The sequence below is a fragment of the Dictyostelium discoideum genome, assembly GCF_000004695.1.
Source record: "Dictyostelium discoideum AX4 chromosome 3 chromosome, whole genome shotgun sequence".
Taxonomy (NCBI): Eukaryota; Evosea; class Eumycetozoa; order Dictyosteliales; family Dictyosteliaceae; genus Dictyostelium; species Dictyostelium discoideum.
In genome coordinates, this window is record NC_007089.4 from 3,176,310 (window position 1) to 3,202,853 (window position 26,544).

Below are 26,544 nucleotides of genomic sequence, written 5' to 3' on the forward strand. Positions count from 1 at the left end.
TAAATAAAACAAATATTATTAATGTATTGTTCATTTTGTTATGAAACAATTCATTTTCTAAATAAAATATATATGTTATCACAATAAAATTATTTATTTATATTTATTTTTTAAAAAATTAATCATCAAGAATGATTTCAGAATCATCTTGGTATTGTTGTTGTTGAGGATTTTGTTGTTGTTGAAGTCTATTATTATTACGTTGATTTAATTGTTCTTTTTGTAATTCTTCTAAATTTCCAGAATAGGTTGAAACATCCAATTCTTTTAAAGTTTCATTTGTAATTTCAGTATCTTGGGTTATTATTTTTATTAAATTATCATAGATTTTATTTTGTGGATTATCAAATGCTGGTGGTAAATTGGATAATGGACTGTTTGAATTTGGATTATAACAATATGTATTCTTTACAAAGTTTTCTTTTTTAATTTCCAATGCATCTTGAATTGTAAAATTTTCTTTTAAATTATCTTTATTTTTAAATTTATAAATTTCTTTAAATCTATCTTCAACTTTTTTAACTTCTTCATTTGTATATAAACTATAAAATAATAATAATAATAATAATAATAATAATAATAATAATAATAATAATAATAATAATAATAATAATAATAATAATAATAATAATAATTAATAAACATATTATATATATATATATATATATAGTTTAGTCTTTTTTTTTTTTTACATACTTTGAAAATAATTCAGGATCTAATGGTTTTTTAGTTGGACTATTATATGTTTCTGAAATATGTTTAGTTTTACTTTGAATTAATATCCATTGTGGATCATAACATAATTTTAATGGTTCACCAATTGGTACTTTTTGTTCAAATTCAAGTACCTGTAAGAAATCACGATTTGGTAAAACTTTATCTAATCCAAGGAATCTTGTAAATTCATTTGTATTAGCTTTATTTGTATTTGTTTTTTCAATTGATGGTTCATTAGTTTTATTTGTAGGAGAAGTGGTAGGATTATTATTATTATTATTATTATTATTATTTGAAGACTCTGTATTAGTAGTTGTTGTTGTTGTTGTTGTTGGATTATTTTCTTTATTTTCATTATTTTCATTATTTTCATGTTCAACCAAAGCAGCAAATTTTGCATGCAAATGAGCAGAGAACCAAAATTTTGGTTTTAAATGTTTTAAAGTTGCCATTGTAGCTGGATTACCTAATTCACCTTTTTCAGAATCTTCAATTAAACCCTTTTTATAACGTAATAATGAATTACGATCACCATAATCAATTATACCCATTGGCCAATCATGAGAGATGATAATTTCTAGTGTTGGATCGGTGATTTGCATAAATTTGAAAATATCCAATTCTCTAATATGGTATACACTACGTAGATGGTCGTCAGAGAATGGTTTGGTTTCAAAATAACCTTTTTGATAATCGTATTCCTTAAAGATACCTGACAAACCACCAATACGGATACCACCAAATTGAACAACATTTGATCTGCCCATGAAATAGATATTCTCGCATAACCAACCACCATTATTGATTTCAGAGAAATGATTGGACGATTCATGATTACCACCAATCACTAATGTTAACATTGGTGCTTTAAGTTCACCACTATAATATTTATAAAATGATCCCATAGTTTTATATTTTGGTTTAACTGCTAATGATTTTAAATCATGTAAATTCCTCAATGCTTCATAATCGCCACAACATAATAACAAATCAACCTTTGTTCCTGTAACCTTTTCTATATTAATTATTGAATTATAAATTGTTTCAATTTCACCATGACAACATCCTTCAATTGCAATCTTTATTTTTTTTTTTTTTTTTTTTTTTTTTTTTTTTTTTTTTATTATAAATAAAAATAATAATAAAAAAAAAAAAAAATTAATATTAAAATTTATAAATAATAATAAATAAATAAATAAATAATAATAGTAAATTAATAAATACATACTTTCATTATTATGTGTATATTTTGTTTTGTTTTTGTTTTTGTTTTAGTTTTGTTTTTTTTTTTTTTTTTTTTTTCTTTTAAATGTATATATATATTAAAATGTTTGAATGAAATAATAAAAAATATTATGAATATATTGAATGAATTTCACAAAAAAAAGAAAATTAAAAAATGAAAAAAAAAAAAAAAAAAATAAAAACATTTTTATTTTTAATTTTATTTTGTTTTAATTTTAATTTTATTTTGTTTTATTTTTTTTAATTATTTTTTAATTATTTTTTAATTATTTTTTTTTTTAAAAATTTAAATAAATTAGGATCTAAAATCTAATACACAAACAGTACTATTAGAATAGCAAGCACTAATTTTATCACCAGAACTATTCCAACAAACTTCAAAAATACCACCACTACCTTTATAACTTTTAACAAGGGAACCATCTTTAACAGACCAAATATGAAGATACTTATCAAAGGAACCACTTGCAAGATATTCACCATTTGGAGAGAAGGAAACAGTGTAAACTGGATCCATATGTTTCTTTAGACTATATATACATTTACCAACGTCGACATCCCACAATTTGATGGTATTATCGAAGGAAGCACTGGCCAACACCAGATTTTTATTGGGATTGTTTGAATCGGGCCCCGTAGGAGACCATTTTATAGTGTAGATCTCTTTTGTGTGATCCTTGAAATCGAATAGACAACCACCAGTTTTCATTGACCAAATTTTGGCAGTATAATCATCGGAGCACGACGCTAGCAGGGTGCCAGTAGGGTCCCATTTAATTGCATTGATTTCGTCGTGGTGACCTTGGAAATTCATTATAGGTTTCTCTTTACCAATTTCACAAACGTAGATCATCTTATCGGTTGAACATGTCGCAAATTGTGTATTATTTCTCCAATCTATATCCAACGTTGGTGCCGTATGAAATTCAAATTGTTGTTTCACCCCTCCTGTCTTTACATCCCATACAATCGAAGTTTTATCAACACTACCACTTAATAAATAATTACCTTTTTTATTCCATTTCAATGAAAATATTGGAGCTTGATGTTGTTCTAAAATATATATTAAATTACCATTCTTATTCCAAATTCTACCTAAACCATCATATGATCCTGTTGCTAATAATGATCCATCTGACTAAAAAAAAAAAAAAAAAAAAAAAAATTTAAAAAAAAATTAAAAAAAATTGAAAATTAAAAAAAAAACAAAAAAAGTGTTGTGGGGATGTACATACACTCCATTCTAAAGTTGTAACATCTATTGTTTTTTCATTATAATTTGGATTACGATGATTTAATACAAGTGAAGAAACTTGTTCTTTTGAATTTTCACAAGGCCCTGGCGGAATTTTCCAAATTCTAGCAGTACTATCACCACTACCAGATGCTAATAATGATTGTGAAGGGTTCCATGCACAAATAAATACTTCATTACTATGTCCTAAAAGTGTTGTAACTTGAGAATCCGGTATCTCGATTGAATCTATTATTTATTATTATTACCATTATTATTATTTTTTTATTATTATATTATGAATATCATTAAGTGAAAATTAAATTTACCTTCTTCTTTCATTTTAACATCTCTATCATATTTATCTTTTTCTTTATCATGTTTATCACTACTACTACTACTACCACCACCACCACCACTACCACTACCAACACCAACAACATTAATTCGATGAGTTATTGATGACCATGATGATGATGATGTAGTTGTTGTATTTGTATTACTTTCTTTTTTATCTTTTTTATCTTTATTTGAAGAATTACTGTTGGTATTGATATTATTACTATTGTTATTGTTGGTACCACTATTTAATGAATTGTTTTTATTATTAGAGGATGATGATGATGAGGATGAGGATGAGGATGATGATATTGAATCATCTTTCTCTTTAATGGTTGTATTTTTTTCATTCTTTTTCTTTACTTGACAAACATGATTTGAAACTAATGAAAATGGTTCTGTACAATTGATTTCAGTACCATCTTCTTGAAGGTGCGCTTCAACCTCCATATATTGAAGACCTTTTTGAAGTACTGAAACTAAACTACCATGTGGTACATTCGATGCATTTATATCGGACTTAGATACTAAACTTTCATTATAAAAACTAAATGCTGCATGTTGAAATCCACTCTCTAATAAATATTTATAAATTAAGAAATTAATTTCATCACTTGTTATATTAATTGTTGATGATGACATGTTTGGGTTTTTCTTTTTCTTTTATAATTATTATTATTAATATTATTATCAATTCATAATCTATAGGATATGTTTATTTTATTTTATTTTATTCTTCTCTTTATTTTTTATTTTTATTTTTTTATTTTTTATTTTTAATACAACTTTAAGTTTATTTCTTTTTTTTTTTTTTTTTATTATTTATTTTCTTTACCCCACCTCTTTTAGATTCTTTGGTGATAGGAAATAATTTGAAACATTGTAAAAAAAAAAAAAAAAAAAAAAAAAAAATTCAATTTTTTGAAAAAAAAAAAAAAAAAAAAAAAAAAAAAAAAAAAAAAAAAAAAAAAAAAAAAAAATAAAAACCATCCGTTAAATTTAAGTTAAAGTTTGAATCTTTTTTTTTTTTTTTTTTTTTTTTTTTTTTATTTACTTGTAATAATAATTAATACCAATTTTATTTTGTTTTATTTCATTGAACTTTTTTATTTTTTTATTTTTCTTAATAGAAAAAATTAAGTTTACAATCTCTTATAAACTCTAACATAATCAACAGTCATGTTTTGAGGGAAAATGGTTGAATCAATTGGATTTCCACCCCAATCACCACCTACAGCAACATTAAAAATTATATAAAATGGAGTTGTTGTTGGTAATGGTAATTCAGTTGTTGGTTCAATTTTAAAATATGGAATATTATTAATCATCCAAATAATTTGATTTGAATCCCAAATAACACTATATAAATTAAAATCTGAACTAAATGATTCAGTGATAGTTTTACCTCCACTTTCTTCATTTTGATTACATTGTGTACTATAATGATATGTACCATAGATTGTATCATCTTGACCTAAATTCTCCATAATATCAATCTCTCCACCTGTTGGCCAACATAGATTTGTCTCTGGCATTAACCAAAAAGCTGGCCAATATCCTGGAATTCAAAAAAATAAAAAAAAAATAAAAAAAAAATAATATTATTAAAATTAGTAAATTTTGACTAAGCACCCCTCCCTACCCATCACCTCCTTTTTTTATTATGTAATATTTAACATACCTTGACCATATGGTAATTTAATACTTGCTTCTAATCTACCAAATGTTGTATTAAATTTACCTGATGATGTAATTTTACCTGATGTATAATTATGACCCTTTGGAGAGAAAAAAAAAAAAAAAAAAAAAGAAATAAAATAAAAATAAAAAATGGTTAGTATTGGTGTGATTGATAAATTTTAAAAATAAAAAATAAAATATTTATAGCATACTTGATATTCTTGTTGTTTGGCAATAATATTTAAATAACCATTTTCAACAATGATATTTTCAGGAATATAATCTTCCAATTCAGCATTGTAATCATATGATTGGGAAATTTCATTCCAAATTGATAAATCTAATGAATCACCTTCAAATTCATCTTGAAAAATTAGATTCCATCCATCATATGATATTGGTTCTGTTGATGAGGATGATGATGATGATGTTGATGAGGATGATGAGGATGATGAGGATTCAACATCTTTAATAAAAACTATAAAAAGAACAAAGAAAATAAATAATTGAATATACTTGTTCATTTTTTTTTTTAGAATTGGTGAATGGTCGTGGTGTTTCAAAAAAAAAAAAAAAAAAAAAATCAATTTTCATAATTTTTCAGATATTTTAGATTTTTTTTTTGATTCCATTTAATTTAATTTTTTTTTAATTTTATTTTTATTTTTTTTTTTACCCTTATTTTTTTTTAATTTTATTTTATTTTTTTATTTATTTTTATTTTTTTCAAACATTAATTAATAATAAAAAAGAAATTTCTGAATAGTGGAAAAAAAAAATGATTGAAAATATTGAAACGGAAAGATTAGTTTTAAGGGATATGAAATTAGAAGATAAATATGACATTTTTGAATATAGGTCAGATGGTGAAACTAATAAATACCAAAGTTGGATTCCAAAAACTATAGATGATGTTCAAGAATTTATTAAACGAAATCCAAATGAATTTAATAAACCTGATACTTGGTATCAAATACTAATTATATGTAAAGATAATAATTGTATAATTGGTGATATAGGTATTCATTTTATTGATATCGGTAATAATAAACAAGTTGAGATTGGTATAACATTAAATAAAAAATATCAAAAAAGAGGCTATGCAATTGAATCGTTAAATGGAATAATTCAATACCTTTTTAAAACATTAAATAAACATAGAATTACTGCATCTGTTGATCTAAATAATACAAATTCAATAAAGCTATTTGAACAATTACATTTCAGAAAAGAAGCTCATTTTAAAAAAAGTTTATTTATTAACAATGAATGGGTAGATGATATTATCTATGCATTACTTTCTGAAGAATGGTTAAAATAAAAAAATAAATAATTTTTTTTTTTTTTTTTTTTTTTTTTTTTTTTTTTTTTTTTTTTTTTTTTTTATATAATGATAATTAAAAAAAGTATTAATAAAATAAAAAAATTGAAAAATATTTAAAATAAAATAATTATTGAAGAATAACAAAAAAAGAAAAAAGTATTTTTAGTATAATTTCATAATTATTGGAAACCATAAATCGTTTGGGGATTTTCATGTCCTTAAAAACCCAAATTATTTTATTTTATTTTATTTTTTTTTTTTTTTTTTTGTTTTTTATTTTTTATTTTTAATTTTATTTGAATTTATAAATAATAAATAATTTTTTTTTTCTAATTAATAATTTGGGTCTCCCTTGAAACAAATTGGTTTTTTTTTTTTTTTTTTTTTTTTTTTTTTTTTTTTGGTTCCTTTACCACATGGAATACTATTACGGAATTTTCCTATTTCTTAAAGAACATTAATATTATTATAAATAAAAATTCGAAAAATAATCTTATACTGCTTATATTTGTAATTATTTTGGGATTTAAGATAAAAAAAATAAATAAAATAAAAAAATAATTAAAAATAATAATTATTTGAATGGGAAAAAAAAAACTAATAAAAAAATAATTAAAAAAATAATTAAAAATGAAAAAATAAAATAAAATAAAATTAAAAAACAATGTTACCACACTAAACATAAAGGAATTGTTTTATTTTTTTTTTTCTTTAGATGTAAAATTAAAAATTTTATCCTAACTGAAAGAATATTATTATTATTATAAAAAAAAAAAAAAAATTAATTTTTTATTTAAATTTATATGTAACAACCCCCCATCTAAAAAAAGAAAAAAAAAAAAAAAAATTTTTACTGTTATTATAATCCAGCCCTGTCAATTAATTTTTTTTTTTTTTTTTTTTAATTAAATTATTTTTTTTTTTTTTTTTTTTTTTTTTTATTTTTTTTTTTAAATCAAAATTTTTTTTTTTTTTTTTTTTCATTTCATTTTAAATTCTTTTTAGGAACACATCTATATTTATATATATTTAATGATTTAATTCTTTTTCTTTTTTTTTAATAAAAAAAATCTTTTCCTTTTTTAATAAATAATTAATAAATTGTAAAATAATAATAATAAAAAAACAAAATGGTTTATGCAAATAATAATATTGATCCAAATGCACCATGCTATGTATCTGAGTGTGCCGAACTTTTATCAGATAAAGTAGGTGGTGTTGTTCTTGGTTGTACTGACCAATGGTTTGCTGAATGTGTAAACCTCATTAAACACTCAGCTCCAGTTTGGGATGCTGAAAAATATGTTGATACAGGTAAATGGATGGTATGTATAATTGAAATTTAACAAGAAATTTAGCTTTTAAAAAACTCTATCAATTCAATTTCAAAAAATAAAAAAAAAAAAAAAAAAAAAAAAAAAAAATTAAAAAAAAAAAAAATTTTCAATTCCAAAAAATATCTTTTTTTTTTTTTTTTTTTTTTTTTTTCAAAAAAATATCTTTTTTTTCAACTTGTGCTAATATTTTTTTTTATTTTTTTTTAAAAAGGATGGTTGGGAAACAAAAAGACATAATCCAGATCATGATTGGTGTATTATTAAATTAGGTATTCCAGGTGTAATTTATGGATTTGAAATTGATACAGCCTATTTTACAGGTAATTATCCACCACATGCATCAATTGAAGCACTTTGTGATGATAGTGATCCAAATTTCAACACATTGAAAGAATCAAATAATTGGGAAGTAATTTTAAACAAATCCGATCTTGGCTCATCATGTAAAAAGTATTTTGAGTGTAAAGTTGAAAAACGTTTCACTCATATTAAATTTAGAATTTATCCAGATGGTGGTGTTGCAAGATTACGTGCCTACGGTAGGGTTGTTAAGGATTGGACATTAGTGATTCCAGGTGAATTGGTTGATTTGGCTGCCATTGAAAATGGAGGTTTAGTAACTCAAGTAAGTGACCATTTCTATGGCAATAAAAACAATATCATCATGCCAGGTCGTTCAGTGAACATGGGTGATGGTTGGGAAACCAAGAGAAGAAGAGGTCCAGGAAATGATTGGTTAACTGTAAAATTAGCAAAAGAAGGTATTGTCAAAAGAATTGAAGTCGACACCAATTGGTTCAAAGGCAATTTCCCAACATCTTGTTCAATCGATGCCATTCATTCAAGTTCTGCTCCAGATGAAACTCATCTTCAAGATTATGAATGGACAAATATTCTTCCAAACTCTCCATTATGTGGCCATCGTCGTCATTTCTTCCAAAATGAATTGGTAAACAATGATAAACCTTTCACTCATATTCGTTTAAATATTTTCCCAGATGGTGGTGTTAGTAGATTAAGAATTAATTGTTCATTACCAGATTCAAAAAATAATAATAATAATAATAATAATAATAATAATAATAATACCAGTAATAGTTTTAAAACCTCAGATAGACAACAATAAAATAATTAATTTTTTTTTTTTTAAGAAAATAAAAAAAAATAAAAAAAAAAAATAAAAAAATTAAAACTTCCAATTATTTTTTTTTTTTTTTGGAAATTTCCAAAAAAAGAATTTTTTTTTTTTTTTTCAAAATAAGAAACAGAATTAAAAAAAAAATGCATCTCTATTTTTATTTCTTTTTTTTGATTTATATTTTCGTGTTTTTTTTTTTTTTTTTCAAAATTTTTTTTTTTTTTTGTTTTAGATATTTTTCCCCAGTGACGGAGTGTTTATAATAATTTTAAAAAGAATTTTGTATTAAACATGTTTGTGTACCAAAAAGGGGCCAATTAACCACAGAAAATTTCAAAATTTCTGCGTCCGTTTTTTTTTTTTGATTTTTTTTTTTTTTTTGATTAATTTTAATTTATTTTATTTTTTTTTTTATTTTTTTTTTTTTTTTTATTTTTTTTTATTTTTTTTAATTTTTTTTTTTTTCTCTGTTTAACACCAGTGTTTTTTTTTTTTCTGGTCATTGTTGATACTGCATAATTATAAGGGTAAGTGCACATACAAACATATAATAATATTTTTGATCATTTTTTTTTTCTTTTTTGGTAAAATAAAAATTACCACAAAAAAAAAAAAACCAAAAAAAGAAAAAAATAAAAGATGAAAAATCAATTTTTTTCAGTTTTATAAAAATAGTTTAAAAAAACACCTCAAATATCTCACCTACACATTAATAGTTGGTTTCTTTTATTTTTTTTTAATTTTTTTAATTTTTTTTTTTTATTTTTTATTTTTTACTGGTACTGGTGTTTGTTGTTTGACTTGTTTATTTTAATAATTTTTAAACCAGTTTTTTTTTTTTTTTTTTTTTTTTTTTTTTTTGTATTCTATTAATAATTTTTTATTTTTACTTTTTTATTTTTTTATTTTTTTTTATTACAATTTCAAAAAAAAAAAAAAAACAATAAAAAATAAAAAAAAATGAAATAAAAAATTAAAATAAAAATGAAATTAAAAATTTTAAAAAAAAAAAAAAAAAAATAATAATGTGAAAATAATATAAAAAGATAAAAATGAAATGTGTGGTCAACAAACAATATGTTGATAATTTTTAAATTACCAAACATAAAATCTATTTATTTTTAATTTTCTCAATTTGAAAATTTTATGCTATTTGTAGATTGAATGTGGGGATTTGTGGTGATTTATCCCCACATTTCACCACATATAGTTTTAAAAAACAAATTTCCAAATCATTGTGTTGACAAAAAGGGAGGGTGTGATGGAGAAATTTAAAAAAAAAAAATTAATAAATAAAAAAAACTCACATTTCAAAAATGTATTTTTTGCACTATTATAGGCAAAAATAAAAAAAAAAAAAATTTAAAAAAAATAAAAAAAAAAAACCCCTTTGTTTTTGTGATATCAAATGATTATATCATTTTTGTTTTTTTGTTTTTTTTATTTTATTTATTTTTTTTTTATTTTATTTTTTATTATTATTTTTTTTTTTTTTTTAATTCTTTTCAATTTAAATGAGCAATTTGAAAATTTCATCCAATTTTTGTATGTCTAAATTCAAATTAATTTATTTTTATTTTTATTTTAATTTATTTTTATTTTTTTTTTTTAAAAGTTTGTTTAGATAAAAAAAAAAAAATAAAATTAAAAATAAAAAAAAAAAAAAAAAAAAAAAAAAATTACATTAGAATACACTACAATATTTATTTATCTGGTAATTAAATAAACCAACATATTCCTTTTATTAGTATTTTTTTTCAATTACATTTAAATATTCACGTTTACGCCTTTTCCTGTTAATTGTTGTTATAATTTAAAAAAACCCAAAATTTCAAACAGCGATAAAAGATACAACAAAAAAAAAAAATAAAAATAAAAAAGAAAAAGATAAAAAAAAAAAAAAAATAAAACACAGGGTAAACCTTTTATATTAGATTGCATGGTTTTTTATTAATTTTTTTTATAAATTTTAATTTTAATTTATTTTTGTATTAATTTATTTGTTTTGATAAAAACACATACCAATATAATTATTTTTATAATAAACCAACCAATCGCACTTTTTTTTTTTTTATTTATTTGTTTTTTTATTATTATTATTATTATTATTATTATTATTACTTTTATTATTTTTTTATGGTTTTCTTTCTTTTTTTTTCTTTTATTTTAAAAATTTATCATTTGGAAATATAACATATATATAACAAGTGTGTGTGCGTGTGAAATATTTTTTTAAATTTTTTAAAAAAAAAAAAAAAAATTTATTGTGTATGGTATTATTAAATTAGTTATTATTCATATTCAATTTCAATTTTTCGATTTCCACTGTTATTGTTTTAATTAATTCCATAGTTTTTTTTTTTTTTTTTTTAATAAAAATTAATTTATTTTAATTTTATTTATTTGTTTTATTAATTTAAAATATATTTTTTTATTTTTTTTTTTTTTAAAAAAAAAAAAGGACCTAATTATTAATATATTTTAATTTTTTTTTTTTTTTTCCAATTTTATTTCTTCAATTTCCATTTCCAAATTTCAAAACCTTTATTATATTATTATTTTATACTATTACAATTATATAATTTCATACCCCCAATTCTTCACTTTTTCAAATCTTTATTTTTTTTTTTTTTTTATTTTTTTTTAAAAAAAAAAATAGAAAATTAAATAATATTTATTTTTTTGAAAGATAATTTTTAGGATATATACAACAGATTAAACTCAAACGAGAAATTATTTAAATTGATTAATTATCTAAGAGGAGGAAAAAAAAAAAAAAAAAAAAAAAAAAAAAAAAAAAATCAAATAACCCCCACCCCCACAAATATCCAATATATCTTAAAAATAGTTATATATAAAATAAAATAAAATAAAATAAAATAAAATAAAATAAAATAAAATAAAATAAAATAAAATAAAATAAAAAAAAAATGTCAAAAGATGAACATAAATTACCTCTTTCAAAGAGAAAGGAATCAATTATCTTTATGATGATATTATTTGCATTCCAAGTATTTATGGTTGTATTATTTTCAGTATGGGTTAGATATTCAAAGAATGAAGTGAATTATAGTACTTTAACACCTGAACAACTTCAAGAATTAGAAGCAACAGGTGGTGTAGTTCAAGAGGAAGTTACAAATATATATGGATATTTTAGAGATATTAATATTATGATCTTTTTCGGTTTTGGTTTCTTAATGACTTTTTTACGTCGTTATGGTTATTCAGCACTCGGTTATACATTCATCATCTCTGCTTTGGTTGCACAATGGTCAGTTTTAATTTACGGTTTCTTTGAAACTGTTGATCATAAAAATGATCATGGTGGTGATTATGCCTCAACTTTCGAGATGTCCCAAACTGTGCTTTTGCAAGGTTTGTTCTGTGCTGGTGCCGTTATGATTAGTTATGGTGCTGTTCTTGGTAGAGTCACCCCATTGCAAATGTTGGTTGTGGGTATATTTGAGCCAATTTTTTATTTCTTGAATATGTTTATCGGTGAGATGAATTTAGAGGCAATTGATGTCGGTGGTGGTATGTACATTCATTTGTTTGGCTCAGTATTTGGTTTAACCATTGCATGGTTCTTGACAGATAAGAAATCCAAAGATTGTGAAGATAATAGTCCATCCTATACTGGTGACTATTTTGCTATGGCTGGTACATTGTTCCTTTGGATGATGTGGCCATCATTCAATGCTGCAATTGCACCATTGGGCGAACCACAATTCAGAGCCATTGCCAATACATTCCTTTCATTGACTGCCTCCACTATCGCCACATTCATCGTCACTAGATTGTTCGGTCATTTAGGTCACAAAATCGATATGGTACATGTTCAAAATAGTTCATTGGCTGGTGGTGTGGTTCAAGGTTGCTTAGCTCATATGAACATTAATCCAGGTGGTGCTATTGGTATGGGTTTTTTAGCTGGTGTAATTAGTGTAATTGGTTATCTCTTCATTTCACCATTCCTTCAACGTAGATTCAATATTCAAGATACTTGTGGTATTCATAATCTTCATTTCATGCCAGGTTTCATTGGTTCCATTGCTGCTTGTATTGCCGCTTGGAAAGGTCTTAACGATAGATCACTCTATAATCCAATTGAATTTAATCAAATTTTCCGTGCTGGTGAAGATCAAGCTAGAAATAATGCAGCTGCTACCTTCATTTCAATTGGTATTGCAATTGCTGGTGGTTTATTCGTCGGTATGATTCTTAAGGCACTTAAAAAAGTTGGTGGTCTTAAAGCTAAACAATACTATCAAGATAGTGCTTTCTGGCATGTACCAATCGATTATCCAAAAGATGTCGAATATGTTGTCGAACAAAATAATTTACCAATGCCAACAACTGATAATGGTGATAATGTAGTTGGTGGTGGTGTTGAAATGAAAAAGCATAATAATAATAACAATAAAAAAGAAAACGGATATCGTAGAGATTTAATCCGTTTACTCGAAACTTTAGTTAGAAACGAACAATCAACTGATTCATCCTATAGTGATTCAGATTCATCTGATGAAGAAGAAAAAGAAAGAAGAATTAGAAAATTAGCAAAGAAATCTTATCGTCGTTCAAAGAAATCACACTCTGAACATCAACCACAACATCAACCAGAAGAATCAACTTTTAATAATAATAATAATAATAATAATAATAATGCAACTGCCGAAACAACTGATAATGGTGGTTCTTCAACAAATTCACCTACTTCAAAAGTTTAAAATTTTTTTGTTATAAATAAAAAAAAAAAAATAATAAAATTTTATAATATGCATATATAATTATCTTTTTTTTTTAAATTTAAATTTTATTTGATATTTTATTTAATAATAAAATTGATTCATTTATATTTAATTGAAAAGTTTTAATGAATGAATGTAATTTACCAAGTGAACCAATTGCAACCATACTAAATTTAGCGAAATGACCAAAACCTAATATACCACCATTAATATTACCAGCTTCAATCATTACTAATATTGCAATTTCTATTGGTTTACATATAAAATATTTAATTGTTAATAATAATTTTTCAATAAATTCCTTTGATGGTTGAATAATTTCTTTTTTATTTTGTTTAACAAGTTTTAATAAAAATTCTTTAAATATTTCAATTGATTCAAATAATTCTTTAATTCTTTTTTTTGACTAATTTAAATTATAAAAAATAAAAAAAATAAAAAAAAAAAATAAAAAATTAATATCTAAAATTATTATTATTATTGTTTATAATAATATGTATGATTAATTACCATTTGAATATATTTTAAAGATGAAAATTTCTTTTGAACTTTTGAATATCTGAGATAAATTTTTGAAAATATAATAAATTCATTTTTACATTCAATATCAATATCTATTATTTCTAATAATTTATTTATACAATCTTGATATTCCTCTAAATTAATTTTATTATTATCTTCATTTTTATTATTTGTAATTTTCTTTTTTTTATTTAATTTTTTATTTATATCTTCTTCATTATTATTATTATTATTATTATTATTATTATTATTATTATTATTATTATTATTATTATTATTATTATTATTATTATTATTATTGGATGAATAGTATTTTTCAAAATTATTAATAAAATCAATAACATTTTCATTTATTTCTTTTTCTTGTTGGTAATCTTTATATTTATTTTCTAAATATTCATCACTTTGTTCTTTAAGTTGGTTAATTAAATTTTGACATATTGGTTTTGGCATTGGTTGATCTATATCTATATTATTATTACTATTATTATTGTTATTATTTGATTGATTTAAATTACCAATGATATCTTTAATTAAAGTATTTCCATTAATAATAGTTGTTATTTTTCCATTTGAATCCACTTTTGTTTCAATAACCTCTTTAATGATTGATATAGGTTTAATTTCTGAATAATTATTTATTATTATTGGTTTTTCAATTTTATTTATATTTATATTTATATTTGTATTATTATTATTATTATTATTATTATTTGGTGTTTCAGTTTTTATCTTTTTATTTTGTTGATTTAGGTCAACGTTTATATTATCAATTGTTCTTTTATTATTTGAATTTGTTATTGTTGTATCTAAATTGGTTGAATCAGTTTTATCTTTTTTTGAGATATTGGCTGAATCATTAACTTTTTTAGATTCTTGTTTAGTTGGTTTTGTTATTAATTTTAACTCTGTTGTTGGTTTTGGGGAAGTTGTTGGTGTTGGTGTTGTTGTTGATGTTGTTGTTGTAGTGTTTGATGCAGATTTTGGTGCTGATGTTAATGATGATAAAAGGTTTGTTTTGGGTGTTTGTTTTGGTGAAGGAACGATTTCCTTTTTCTTATTATCCTTTGTGGTTGTTGCTGTTGTTGTGGTTGTTGCTGTTGTAGTTGGTTTAATATTTGTTGATTTTTTAGGTTCCTCTAATTCCAAATTTTTATTACTGTTTGAAACTATATTATCTTTTTTTTTATCTGTGCTTTTATTGTTTACATCATTTTTTGTATTTGTGGTTGTGGTAGTGGTAGCTTTTGTTTTTGGATTTGTATTTGTATTTTTTGTATTTTTTGTATTTGTATTATTAATGGTGTTTGAGGTTGTATTATTCTTTTGATGAGAAGTTACAATATTTTGTTTGGGTTTTGTTGTTATAATAGGTTCAGATAATAAATCATCAAATAATGATTTCTTTTTTTGCTGCTTTATTTCATTTGCTGCTTCTTTATTCGCTTTATTTTGTGCATACATTTTACATAAAATCAATTTTTTATAAAATTTGAAAATAAACAAAACGAAGAATTTTTTTTTTTTTTTTTTTTTTTTTTTTTTTTTTTTTTTTTTTTGGAATAATATTTTCATTCCTTCGTTTATTTTTTATTTACTATTTTTTTTTTTTTTTTCAAGTTTTTTAAATATCTTATTTTTAATTTATTTATTTTATTTATTTTTTTATTCTGTTCACCCATTTATCTTTTTTAAATTTAAATTAAATAGTTACCTTTTTTATTTTTTTTTATTTTTTATTTTTTTTTAATAATTTTTTTTTTAAATTTTAAATGAAAAAAATAAATTAAGTCAGGATTATTTTTTTTTTATTTTTTTTATTTTTTTTTTCAAACATTCAAACTTGACATTAAATATATATATATTACCAATTCAATCAAATCAATTTTATAAATGAATAAAAAAAAAAAATAAATAAATAAACGATCAAAAAAAAAGAAAAGAAAAAAAATAAAAAAAATAAATAAATAAACGATCAAAAAAAATAATAACTTTTAATTTTGATTTTCAAAATAATTTTAATAATCAAAATTTAGTGTTTAATATCTTAAATTTTCAAATCATTTTAAGAAATTTAAAAAACGCCTGGTGGGATATATTCGGAATTCAATCCCATTTAAATTTTATTTTTTTTAATTTTTTTTTTTTTCCAGATATTTTTTTTAAAAAAAAAACAATTGTTTTTTTTTAAAAATAATTTTTTTATTTTTTTATTTTTTTATTTTTTTTGTACAATCAGTTTTTAGAATACCATATTAAACAAAACAAAAAAAAAAATGAAATTACTTTTATTATTAGTTAGCATTGTTTTATCAATTAGTTTAGCATCATCAATTGTTGTTATTCCATATTCATATCCATTATATAAACAAGTAAGTTTCTTAAAAAAAAAAAAAAAAAAAAAAAGAGGAAATAAAAGATTCTAACACCAAAAAAAAAAATAAAAAAAAAATAGTGTGATAGTCGTTGGGGAGGTAATGAAATTATTAATCAAACAATTTGTGATGTAGGTTGTTTAATGTCATCTTGCAGTATGGCAATTGCTGGTAGAGGTATTACACTTAATAATGTTGTTTCAACACCAGGTTCACTCAATTCTTGGTTACAAGCTAATAATGGTTATGTAGGTGATGATCTTTTAGAAGAGATTGCTTTAACTAGAGTTTCACCATCAATTGAATGGGTTGGTTCATATTCTGCAGCTGATTTCACTATGGATCAAGTTGTAGATATGATCAATAAACAAACCATTGTTATCATTAATGTTTTACAAGGTGCTCATTTCGTTTTGGCTGTTGGTTATGATCAATCAAATTCTTTATTCTATGTAAATGATCCAGGTTTTGATACTCTCACCTACACTTATGCTGATGTTGTTGGTTATCGTATTTTCAATATGAATTAAAAAGAAAACTAAAAAAAAAAAAAAAAAAAAAAAAAAAATACAACAATAAAAAAAAAAACAATAAAAATAAAAAACTAAACATGTATAGTGTTTGGTTTTTAATTGTTTTGCATTCATTTTTTTTTTTTTTTTTTTTTTTTTTTCCTAAACACTTTTTAGTACAACCCCCTTTTTTTTTTTTTTTTTTTTTTTTTTTTTTTTTTTTCATAAAGAATTTTTTATATTAATAATTGTATTGGTTAATAATTTTTAAAATAGATAACAGATTAATTTCTTTTTATTCATTTTTTTTTAATAAATAAAAAGTAACATAACATGTTTGTGGTTTATTTTCAAGAATATGGTTCCAAACATTTTTTTTTTTTTTTTTTTAAAAAGGATATAATATTATTATTAATCATTTGATTTCTATAATTATAAGAAATGAATACTTTGTATCATAATAATATTTTTTTAAAAAAAAAATGAATAATTAAAAAATAAAAAAAAGGTATTTAAATGAGGTTTTAATTTTTTTTTTTTTTAATTATAATTCTCATATAATTTTATTAATATTTGTTTTTATAGTTTTTTTTTTAAAACCTTTTTATTAAAATTTTAAAAACAGACAAAAAAATGAGATCAATCCTTATTTTATTAAGTTTATTATTAACTATTGCATTTGCATCAGCAAGTTTCCCATACCAATGTGGTCCATATAGTTGTCAATTTGGTCAAGTTTGTAGAATTGATAATGGTGTTTCTAATTGTATTCCAATTAATGATTGCCATGAAGTTTCATTATCAACAAAAGTAGTTGGTACTTGGGTAGATGGTTCGCGTGGTAATAAAAGATTCACTCAATATGATATTACAATCACAAATAATTTAAATACAAATATTAAACAAATTTACATTGCCACTGATTACACTTTAAGATTAAGAGATCATTCAAATAACTCAATTTGGAATGTTAACCTTTTACCAAATGGTATCCTCACTCTTCCATCATACCAACCATCAATCAATGCTCATGCTTCCTTTACTTTTGGACTCATTATTGAAGGTACTCAACCTGCAAATTTAAATGTTTTATCAGTTTCTTTCTAAACCATATATCCATTTTAAATTAATCAAAAAAATACCATAATAAATAATTTATTATTTATTTTATTTATTTTATTTTATTCTTATTTTATTTAATTTTATTTTGTTTTATTTTTATTTTTTTTTTTTTTTATTTTATTTTATTTTATTTTATTTTTTTTTTACAATAATGATACTAATATTAAAAATTAATAAAAAAAATCTTAAATTATCTTGTGTCATATGAATGATATCATTGGTGCAAGGCAAAAGTGAAGTAACTTTTCAAAAGTTGACGAAGGGTGATTTTTTTATTTGGAGGATTTTTTCTAAAAAAAAAAAAAAAAATAAAAGAATAAAATAAAAAAAATAAAAAAAAAAATATTTTTAGAATTTTTTAAAAAAAAAGTCAACCTGGGATCAAGATATTTTTAATTCAAATAATTGAAATGATAAAAATTCTGGTAGGCAAAAGCAATCACAAATATCTAAAAATTATTTTTAAAAAAAAAAATAAAAAAAAAAAAAATGGTTTTTTTTTTTAATATTTAAACCCATTATTTTTATTTTTTAATTTTTATTACATCATCATTCATTTCAAATAAAATAATTTTTTTTAACATTACCTCTTTTCAGTATTATTCAAATATCCTTTAAATCAACCAAATAACAAAATGAAATTAAACTTTATTGGAGGCCAAAATCGTCAAGGACCAACTACCTCAAGTAACAAACCAAGTGGAAGATCAGGTAAGATATCTCAACTCTCTCTATCTCTCTCTCTCTCTCTAAAACAATTAATAAATAATAAACCATTACTGACATTTATAAAAATTAAAAAAAAAAAAAACAAATAAAAAAAAAAATTAAAAAAGTTTTCTTTGCATAAATAGTATAAAACCCTTACGCGCGATTATTTTTAATTATTAAATTAATAATAAAAAGTTAAATGAACATTTTAGAATATATTAAACCCTAATTTGTTATTCATTCAATATTTTTCAATAATCATTAATTATTTAAATAATTAAGTTTTTATTATTAGTTTAATAATTTCCAAATATTTTTTATATTTCAAAAAATAAAAAAAATAAAAAAAAAAAAATAAAAAAAAATAAATTAATTAAATCGAAAAACATATAATGTTTTTTTTTTTTTTTTTGCTGGAAAAATAAAAAAAATTAAAATTTGTTTTGGGTGGGATCTATTTTTTTTTTTTAAATAACAATTATTTGATACTAGCTTTTATTATTCAAAAAAAAAAAAAAAATGTAAGGAGGTAATACATCTTGAGATTGTACCATCTATTATTTAAAAAAAAGAAATTTTATATTATTAATTACTTGATTTCTAAATTAATAATAAATGAATATTTGGTGTCATAGGTATTGAAGGAAAATATTAAAAAAAAAATAATAATAAAAAAAAAGGTATTTAAAGGTTTAAATAATTATTAATTCTAAATAATTAAACATTCAAATATTAATTTTTATTAAAGCTATAAAAACAAGGTATTAAAAAAAAAAAAGAAATCTTATTAAAATGAGATCAATCCTTATTTTATTAAGTTTATTATTAACAATTGCATTTGCTTCAGCAAGTTTCCCATACCAATGTGGTCCATATAGTTGTCAATTTGGTCAAGTTTGTAGAATTGATAATGGTGTTTGTAATTGTATTCCAATTAATGATTGCCATGAAGTTTCATTATCAACAAAAGTAGTTGGTACTTGGGTAGATGGTTCACGTGGTAATAAAAGATTCACTCAATATGATATTACAATCACAAATAATTTAAATACAAATATTAAACAAATTTACATTGCCACTGATTACACCTTAAGATTAAGAGATCATTCAAATACTTCAATTTGGAATGTTAACCTTTTACCAAATGGTATCCTCACTCTTCCATCATACCAACCATCAATCAATGCTCATGCTTCTTTTACATTTGGTTTCATTCTTGAAGGTACTCAACCTGCAAATTTAAATGTTTTATCAGTATCTTTCTAAACACCTATCATTTTAAGTTAATCAAAAAAACACCATAATAAATAATTTATTATTTATTTTATTTTATTTTTTTTAATTTTATTTAGTTTTATTTTATTTTATTTTAAAACGTTGTAATAATTTAAAAAACATTATTTAAATCGTTATTTTTTTTCTATTTTTTTTTTTTGAAATGTATTAATATTTAAAATTAATAAAAAAAATCTCAATTTATCTTGTGTCATATGAATGATATCATTGGCACAAGGGAAAAGTAAAGTAACTTTTAAAAATATCAGGTGATTTTTATTTATTTTTTTATTTGGATTTTTGACAACCTGGGATCAAGATATTTTTAATTCAAATAATTGAAATGATAATTTGGGTTGGTAAAAGCAATCACAAATATCTAAAAATTATCTAAAAAAATAAAAAAAATAAAATTTTTTTTTTTTTTTTAATATTTAAACCCCATTATTTTTTTTTAGTTTTTATTACATCATCATTCATTTCAATAAAATAATTATTTTTAACATTACCTCTTTTTTTAATATTCAATAATCCTTTAAATCTGCCAATTAACAAAATGAGAACAAGCTGGACAGGTGGCCAAAATCGTCAAGGACCAACTACCTCAAGTAACAAACCAAGCGGAAGATCAAGTAAGATATTATATTACCCCTCCAACAAATTATTAATTAAACAATCATTACTAACATTTTTAAAAATAAAAAATTAAAATAAAATAAAATAAAAAAGTTTTCTTTGCATAAATAGTATAAAACCCTTAAGCGCAATTATTTTTAATTACTAAATTAATAATAAAAAGTTAAATGAACATTTTAGAATATATTAAACTCTAATTTGTTATTCATTCAATATTTTTTAATAATCATTAATTAATTTTTAATGAGTATTTTAATAATTTAAAATGTTTTTTATATTTCAAAAATATAATAAAAAAATAAAAATAATAAAATAATAAAATCTAAATACATTTGTAATGTTTTTTTTATTATTTCTGGAAAAAATAAAAAATGAATAAAATAAATAAAATTTGTTTTGGGTGGGTTCTATTTTTTTTAAAACACCAATTATTTTGATATTAGCTTTAACATCTATTATATTAATTTTTTAAAATATTCTGGAAAAAAATGTAAAGAGGTAATAGATCTTAAGATAGTACCATCTATTATTTAATAAATGGTAAAATGGAAACTTTTTATTATTAATTACTTGATTTCTAAATTAATAATAAATGAATATTTGGTGTCACGGGTGTTAAAGAAAATATTAAAAAAAAAAAACAAAAAAAAAAAAAAAATAATTTAAAAAAAAAAAAAAGGTATTTAAAGTTTTTAAATTATTAATTCTAAATAATTAAATATCAATAAAAATATTTATTAAAGCTATAAAAACAGGTATTAAAAAAAAAATTTTATTTAAATAATTATTAAAATGAGATCAATTCTTATTTTATTAAGTTTATTATTATCAATTGCATTTGCATCAGCAAGTTTCCCATACCAATGTGGTCCACATAGTTGTCAATTTGGTCAAGTTTGTAGAATTGATAATGGTGTTTGTAATTGTATTCCAATTAATGATTGCCATGAGGTTTCATTATCAACAAAAGTAGTTGGTACTTGGGTAGATGGTTCGCGTGGTAATAAAAGATTCACTCAATATGATATTACAATCACAAATAATTTAAATACAAATATTAAACAAATTTACATTGCCACTGATTACACTTTAAGATTAAGAGATCATTCAAATAACTCAATTTGGAATGTTAACCTTTTACCAAATGGTATCCTCACTCTTCCATCATACCAACCATCAATCAATGCTCATGCTTCCTTTACTTTTGGACTCATTATTGAAGGTACTCAACCTGCAAATTTAAATGTTTTATCAGTTTCTTTCTAAACCATCAAAACAAAAAAAAAAAAAATACCATAATAAATAATTTATTATTTATTTCATTTCATTTTATTTTATTTTTAATTTATTTTTTATTTCATTTCATTTTATTTTATTTTATTTTAATATATTTTATTTTATTTTATTTTATTATATATTATTTTTTTTTGAATTTGTTTTTAGAAATGTTTATTTAAATTTATAAATTTTTTTTTAAGGGAAAAAAAAAATAAAAAGATATTTTAAATCTATGAAAACAAAAAAAAATCAGGCATATCAGTTTTTGATTGCGCAATATTTTCAAAAAAAAAAAAAATTAATAGAAATTATTTGGAAAAAAGTGGTTTTATTTTTCTTTTTTTTCCACAAATCCAAAAATATCTGGGTCGATCATATTTATATTTTTTTTTTTTTTTTTTTTTTTTTAAAAAAAAATAATTTTATTTTTTTTTTTGGGTTTTAAATTTTTTTTTTTTATTTTATTTTTTTTCTTTTTTATACTTTTCAAAAATTAGTTAATATAAAATGTTCCCAAATAGTAACGGCCCAAACAAGATGAAAGCACTTGTTGCCCCATCGAATTCATCTACCACATCCAAAACAAATAACAACAATTTACCCCCAAATGGAAGATCAAGTGAGTTTTTTTTTTTTTTTTTTCCTCCAAACACACAAACACTAATTGTATAAAATTAATAAAAACTAATATTAATCATAAAATTTTTTTTATTTTTTTATTTTATTTTCTTCAGTTTTTGGTCCATAAAACAGTATAGTGAAACCGGATTACCTATTTACATTTAATAAATAAAGATGTAAATCAAAATGTAAAATTAAATTTATATATTTTTTTTATTTTTATTTTTATTTTTTATTTTTTTTTTATTTTTATTTTTTAAAATAGAAAAAGAAAAATTCTGTTTTTGGATGAAATACAACTTAAAGGTATATCATGACAATGATGGGAATTTTGTTGAAACTTAATTCTTCAACTGTTGACGGTATTGAATTTTTGGTTAAATAATAATGATTTTTTTGTTGATTGAATTTGCTGAATTTTATTTTAAATAATTAAGTTTTTTAAATAAAATTCAGCAAATTCCACCAAGTGAAAAATCATAATTATTTAACCAAAAAAATCAATGATCAAGTTTTTAATTTTTAATATGGATTTAATATATAAAAATTGAGCACCCAAAAATACAAAAAAATCATATAAAATATAAAAAAAATGAATGTAACCATTCTTTTTTTTTTTTTTTTTTTTTTTTTTTTTTCTAATTATTTATATGTTAATTTATTTCCTCTATTTTCGTATACTAAATTCATATTTAAAAAATAAAATTAAAAAATAAAATAATTATCTTGATTTCTCAAAAAAATAAAAAAAAAAAAAATTAAAATTAAAAAATCATTTTTTTTTATTTTTTTTTATTTTTTTAATTTTTTTATTTTATATAAAATCATTTTTTTTATATTACACACCACAATTGCATGTTCTATTTCTATTTTTCTCTTCTATTTCATTAATTTTTTTTTTTAAAACACTAACTAAATTAAAAAAAAAAAAATTAAAAAATTAAAAAAAAAAAAAAAAAAAATTTTAAAAAAAATTATAAAAAAAAACACACACAATTTTAATTTTACACACCCGAACAAATATACGTAATACCAAAGAAAATTTTATTTTTATTTTTTATTTTTTTTATTTTTTTAGTTCATTAAATAAATAAAAATAAATAAAAATAAATAGACAAATAAATAAATAAATAAAATGTCAGATAAAGAAATCGAAGATAATGAATTTGAAAATGAAGAAGAAGAAGTAGAGGAAGAAGAAGAAGAAGAAGAAGAAAATGCTATATTTACAAATGAAGAAGAAGAAGAGGAAAAAAAAGATATAATGGATGAAATTAAAGATAGATTTAAAGAAGCAAATTTTGATGAATTTGATGAAACAGAGATTATTAATAATGGTAAAGAATTAATTAAACAATCAAATATATTATTAGAAGAGATTAAAGAATTGGAAAGTGGTAAAGAGTTATATCAACATAGTAAACAATTGGTTGATACGGTATTAAAGAAACAAGAAGCCAAAGAGTTGATGGAAAAAGGGTTGAATATATTGACAGAGGTAAAACAAAATCAAGAGGCACAAGCATTGATTGGTGAATGTAAGAACTTTATCGACCTATTCAGTAAGGAGGATAAAGTTCAATCAATCATTCAACAGGGTAAAGAGCTATTGGAGGGAATGAAGGACGAAAACGGCGAATTCAATCTCACCTCGACTAAAGCCTCGTTAAATAGAGAAGCCATTGAATCCCTATTCGCCCAAGGTTCCACCATCTTTAAGGAGTTTAATGAGAATGATCAAAATTCACTCTACTTGGATAAAATGAAAAAGTTATTCTTTGATTTAAAAGAAGCAGAATCAACTCGTATCACTTTATTAAATGGTATTGCTGAGGGTAAGAAATGGGTTGAATCATTAAAAGAAAAAGATCCACAAATTAAAAGTTTAGTTGATGAAGGTGAACAAATCTTTAATCAAATAGCATCTAATCCTGAAGTATCATCACTCTTTAATGATAGTAAAAAAGTTTTTGAAAATCTTTTAACTTCTGAAACAAAATTAGATCCATCTTCACCTGAAGTATGTTAAAAAATTATAATAATAATAATTATAATTATAATTATAATTATTATAATAATTCTAATTTTTTTTTTTTTTTTTTTGAATTATATTATAAAGTTTAAAGTATTAATTGAAAGAGGTGAAAAAATTGCAGGTGATTTAAAAGAACAATTAAAATCAAATAAATTAGTTGGTGAAGTAACTCAAAGAGAAGATGTTAAAATATTTTTAGAAAAAGGTAATAAATTCATTTCTGAAGTTAAATCAAAAGAACAATTAATTGATTTCTTAAAACAAAATAAAGAGTGTGTATTTTTTTTTTAAAAAAAAAAAAAAATGTTTTTTTTTTAATAATACTAATATTATTTATTTTTATTAAATTTAGTTTTATAAAAGAAATTAAAAATACAATTGTACCATTTATTACAGATCAATTATTAAAAGTACAAATACCAACAGTTAATGGTATTACAAAAGGATTTAAATATGAATTATCAAATTTAGTATTTGCAGGTTTAAATATACCACCAGAGGGAGTCGATGTTGAATTTAGTGAAACCAATAGTATAACGGCATCAGTATCAGGGTTCACTGCACAATTAAAGAATTTCTCATGGTCATATAAACAAGAGGGCTTCCCATATTTAAAGGATCAAGGTCTTGCTAGTGCAAATTGTCAAAAGGGTTTCACATCATTGACTTTTGATATTGAAACTAATAAAGAAACCAATACACCAGAGATTAAAATTACAAATATCGTTTTTAAAATTGAGAATTTGGAAGTATTGGTTCAAGAATCTGGTAAAGTTAAATGGCTTTACAATTATTTGATTTCAAAGTTTAGTGAATCAATTAAAGAAGTTGTTGAAAATAAAATTAAAGGTACAATCACTGGTCATATCAATACTTTATCAACTAAAATTAATCAAATCGTTGGTCAATATTGGAATAAATTAATTGATAAAATTAAATCTCCTTCTTCAAATTCAACTTTAAATTCACCATCACAATCTGAAAATAAAATTACTGAATTAAATAATGAAAATAATGAAAATAATAATAATAATAATAATAATGATGAAGATAGTGAAAAAAAAGAATGTAAAAACAAATCTGATGAAAAAGAAGAAATTAAAGTTGTATCATAATTAAATTACAACTATCTTTTTTTTTAATTATCTATAATATATAATAAAATTAACTGATATTAATATCAGAAATATTTGAATTTAATAAACAAAACTTTTTTTTTTTTTTTTTTGACTATTATCAAAATTATCTGATTAATCGCTTAACAATTAAAAAAAAAAAAAAAAAAAGTAAAATAATTAAGATTTAATTCTTTTATTTATTAGATTTACTTAAATAATAAAAATAAAAAAATAAAAACGAGGCAATTATTAAAAAAACAGAATAGTTAATAAAAAAAAATAAAAATAATAAAATAAACCAACAACAAATCAATTTTTTTAAATTTTTTTTTTTTTTATATAAAACATATTCCCTACTAATTGTTTTTTAAAATAAAAAAAAAGTTACAAAAAATGAATGATAAATAATTAAATTTAATAAACTTTTTTTGATTAGAAAAAAAAAAAAAAAAAAAAAAAAAAATTCAAAATTTCAAAATATATAATAATATCATTCATTTTTTTTATATTTTATATCATAGTGTATTTGAGTTTCCTATATTTTTCTATACTAAATTCATAATTATAATAA

The 26,544-nt window shown here is 21.0% G+C and overlaps 15 protein-coding genes across 15 annotated transcripts; 11 read left to right on the forward strand and 4 right to left on the reverse strand.

The window, feature by feature from the left end:
• Nucleotides 1–118: 118 nt before the first annotated feature.
• On the reverse strand, nucleotides 119–1,951 carry DDB_G0280259 (hypothetical protein; the record flags this gene model as incomplete). The annotated part of the gene is made up of 3 exons (XM_636244.2): nucleotides 119–542; nucleotides 697–1,796; nucleotides 1,946–1,951. 3 exons carry the CDS (start codon nucleotides 1,949–1,951, stop codon nucleotides 119–121), a joined length of 1,530 nt encoding a protein of 509 aa, XP_641336.2.
• A 306-nt stretch (nucleotides 1,952–2,257) lies between these two features.
• Nucleotides 2,258–4,177, reverse strand: DDB_G0280261 (hypothetical protein; the record flags this gene model as incomplete). The annotated part of the gene is made up of 3 exons (XM_636245.1): nucleotides 2,258–3,100; nucleotides 3,198–3,445; nucleotides 3,526–4,177. The coding sequence occupies 3 exons, from the start codon at nucleotides 4,175–4,177 to the stop codon at nucleotides 2,258–2,260; spliced, it is 1,743 nt and encodes a 580-aa protein (XP_641337.1).
• Nucleotides 4,178–4,677: 500 nt separating this feature from the next.
• DDB_G0280263 (glycoside hydrolase family 16 protein) lies at nucleotides 4,678–5,739 on the reverse strand (the record flags this gene model as incomplete). Its single annotated transcript, XM_636246.1, has 3 exons — nucleotides 4,678–5,093; nucleotides 5,217–5,313; nucleotides 5,428–5,739. 3 exons carry the CDS (start codon nucleotides 5,737–5,739, stop codon nucleotides 4,678–4,680), a joined length of 825 nt encoding a protein of 274 aa, XP_641338.1.
• Nucleotides 5,740–5,993: 254 nt separating this feature from the next.
• DDB_G0280265 (hypothetical protein) lies at nucleotides 5,994–6,536 on the forward strand (the record flags this gene model as incomplete). Its single annotated transcript, XM_636247.1, has 1 exon — nucleotides 5,994–6,536. The coding sequence occupies one exon, from the start codon at nucleotides 5,994–5,996 to the stop codon at nucleotides 6,534–6,536; it is 543 nt and encodes a 180-aa protein (XP_641339.1).
• Nucleotides 6,537–7,669: 1,133 nt separating this feature from the next.
• allC (allantoate amidinohydrolase) lies at nucleotides 7,670–9,002 on the forward strand (the record flags this gene model as incomplete). Its single annotated transcript, XM_636248.1, has 2 exons — nucleotides 7,670–7,864; nucleotides 8,088–9,002. 2 exons carry the CDS (start codon nucleotides 7,670–7,672, stop codon nucleotides 9,000–9,002), a joined length of 1,110 nt encoding a protein of 369 aa, XP_641340.1.
• Nucleotides 9,003–11,944: 2,942 nt separating this feature from the next.
• On the forward strand, nucleotides 11,945–13,747 carry rhgB (Rh-like protein/ammonium transporter; the record flags this gene model as incomplete). The annotated part of the gene is made up of 1 exon (XM_636249.1): nucleotides 11,945–13,747. One exon carries the CDS (start codon nucleotides 11,945–11,947, stop codon nucleotides 13,745–13,747), a length of 1,803 nt encoding a protein of 600 aa, XP_641341.1.
• Nucleotides 13,748–13,826: 79 nt separating this feature from the next.
• DDB_G0280269 (hypothetical protein) lies at nucleotides 13,827–15,754 on the reverse strand (the record flags this gene model as incomplete). The annotated part of the gene is made up of 2 exons (XM_636250.1): nucleotides 13,827–14,174; nucleotides 14,279–15,754. 2 exons carry the CDS (start codon nucleotides 15,752–15,754, stop codon nucleotides 13,827–13,829), a joined length of 1,824 nt encoding a protein of 607 aa, XP_641342.1.
• An 812-nt stretch (nucleotides 15,755–16,566) lies between these two features.
• On the forward strand, nucleotides 16,567–17,195 carry DDB_G0280271 (hypothetical protein; the record flags this gene model as incomplete). The annotated part of the gene is made up of 2 exons (XM_636251.1): nucleotides 16,567–16,662; nucleotides 16,746–17,195. The coding sequence occupies 2 exons, from the start codon at nucleotides 16,567–16,569 to the stop codon at nucleotides 17,193–17,195; spliced, it is 546 nt and encodes a 181-aa protein (XP_641343.1).
• Nucleotides 17,196–17,810: 615 nt separating this feature from the next.
• On the forward strand, nucleotides 17,811–18,284 carry staB (cellulose-binding domain-containing protein; the record flags this gene model as incomplete). Its single annotated transcript, XM_636252.1, has 1 exon — nucleotides 17,811–18,284. The coding sequence occupies one exon, from the start codon at nucleotides 17,811–17,813 to the stop codon at nucleotides 18,282–18,284; it is 474 nt and encodes a 157-aa protein (XP_641344.1).
• Nucleotides 18,285–18,934: 650 nt separating this feature from the next.
• On the forward strand, nucleotides 18,935–19,117 carry DDB_G0280387 (hypothetical protein; the record flags this gene model as incomplete). The annotated part of the gene is made up of 1 exon (XM_636253.1): nucleotides 18,935–19,117. One exon carries the CDS (start codon nucleotides 18,935–18,937, stop codon nucleotides 19,115–19,117), a length of 183 nt encoding a protein of 60 aa, XP_641345.1.
• A 685-nt stretch (nucleotides 19,118–19,802) lies between these two features.
• Nucleotides 19,803–20,276, forward strand: staA (cellulose-binding domain-containing protein; the record flags this gene model as incomplete). The annotated part of the gene is made up of 1 exon (XM_636254.1): nucleotides 19,803–20,276. The coding sequence occupies one exon, from the start codon at nucleotides 19,803–19,805 to the stop codon at nucleotides 20,274–20,276; it is 474 nt and encodes a 157-aa protein (XP_641346.1).
• Nucleotides 20,277–20,841: 565 nt separating this feature from the next.
• On the forward strand, nucleotides 20,842–20,994 carry DDB_G0280389 (hypothetical protein; the record flags this gene model as incomplete). The annotated part of the gene is made up of 1 exon (XM_636255.1): nucleotides 20,842–20,994. One exon carries the CDS (start codon nucleotides 20,842–20,844, stop codon nucleotides 20,992–20,994), a length of 153 nt encoding a protein of 50 aa, XP_641347.1.
• Nucleotides 20,995–21,713: 719 nt separating this feature from the next.
• Nucleotides 21,714–22,187, forward strand: DDB_G0280277 (hypothetical protein; the record flags this gene model as incomplete). The annotated part of the gene is made up of 1 exon (XM_636256.1): nucleotides 21,714–22,187. The coding sequence occupies one exon, from the start codon at nucleotides 21,714–21,716 to the stop codon at nucleotides 22,185–22,187; it is 474 nt and encodes a 157-aa protein (XP_641348.1).
• Nucleotides 22,188–22,706: 519 nt separating this feature from the next.
• On the forward strand, nucleotides 22,707–22,985 carry DDB_G0280279 (hypothetical protein; the record flags this gene model as incomplete). The annotated part of the gene is made up of 2 exons (XM_636257.2): nucleotides 22,707–22,818; nucleotides 22,933–22,985. The coding sequence occupies 2 exons, from the start codon at nucleotides 22,707–22,709 to the stop codon at nucleotides 22,983–22,985; spliced, it is 165 nt and encodes a 54-aa protein (XP_641349.2).
• A 970-nt stretch (nucleotides 22,986–23,955) lies between these two features.
• Nucleotides 23,956–25,970, forward strand: DDB_G0280281 (hypothetical protein; the record flags this gene model as incomplete). The annotated part of the gene is made up of 3 exons (XM_636258.1): nucleotides 23,956–24,840; nucleotides 24,940–25,127; nucleotides 25,208–25,970. The coding sequence occupies 3 exons, from the start codon at nucleotides 23,956–23,958 to the stop codon at nucleotides 25,968–25,970; spliced, it is 1,836 nt and encodes a 611-aa protein (XP_641350.1).
• Nucleotides 25,971–26,544: the final 574 nt, after the last annotated feature.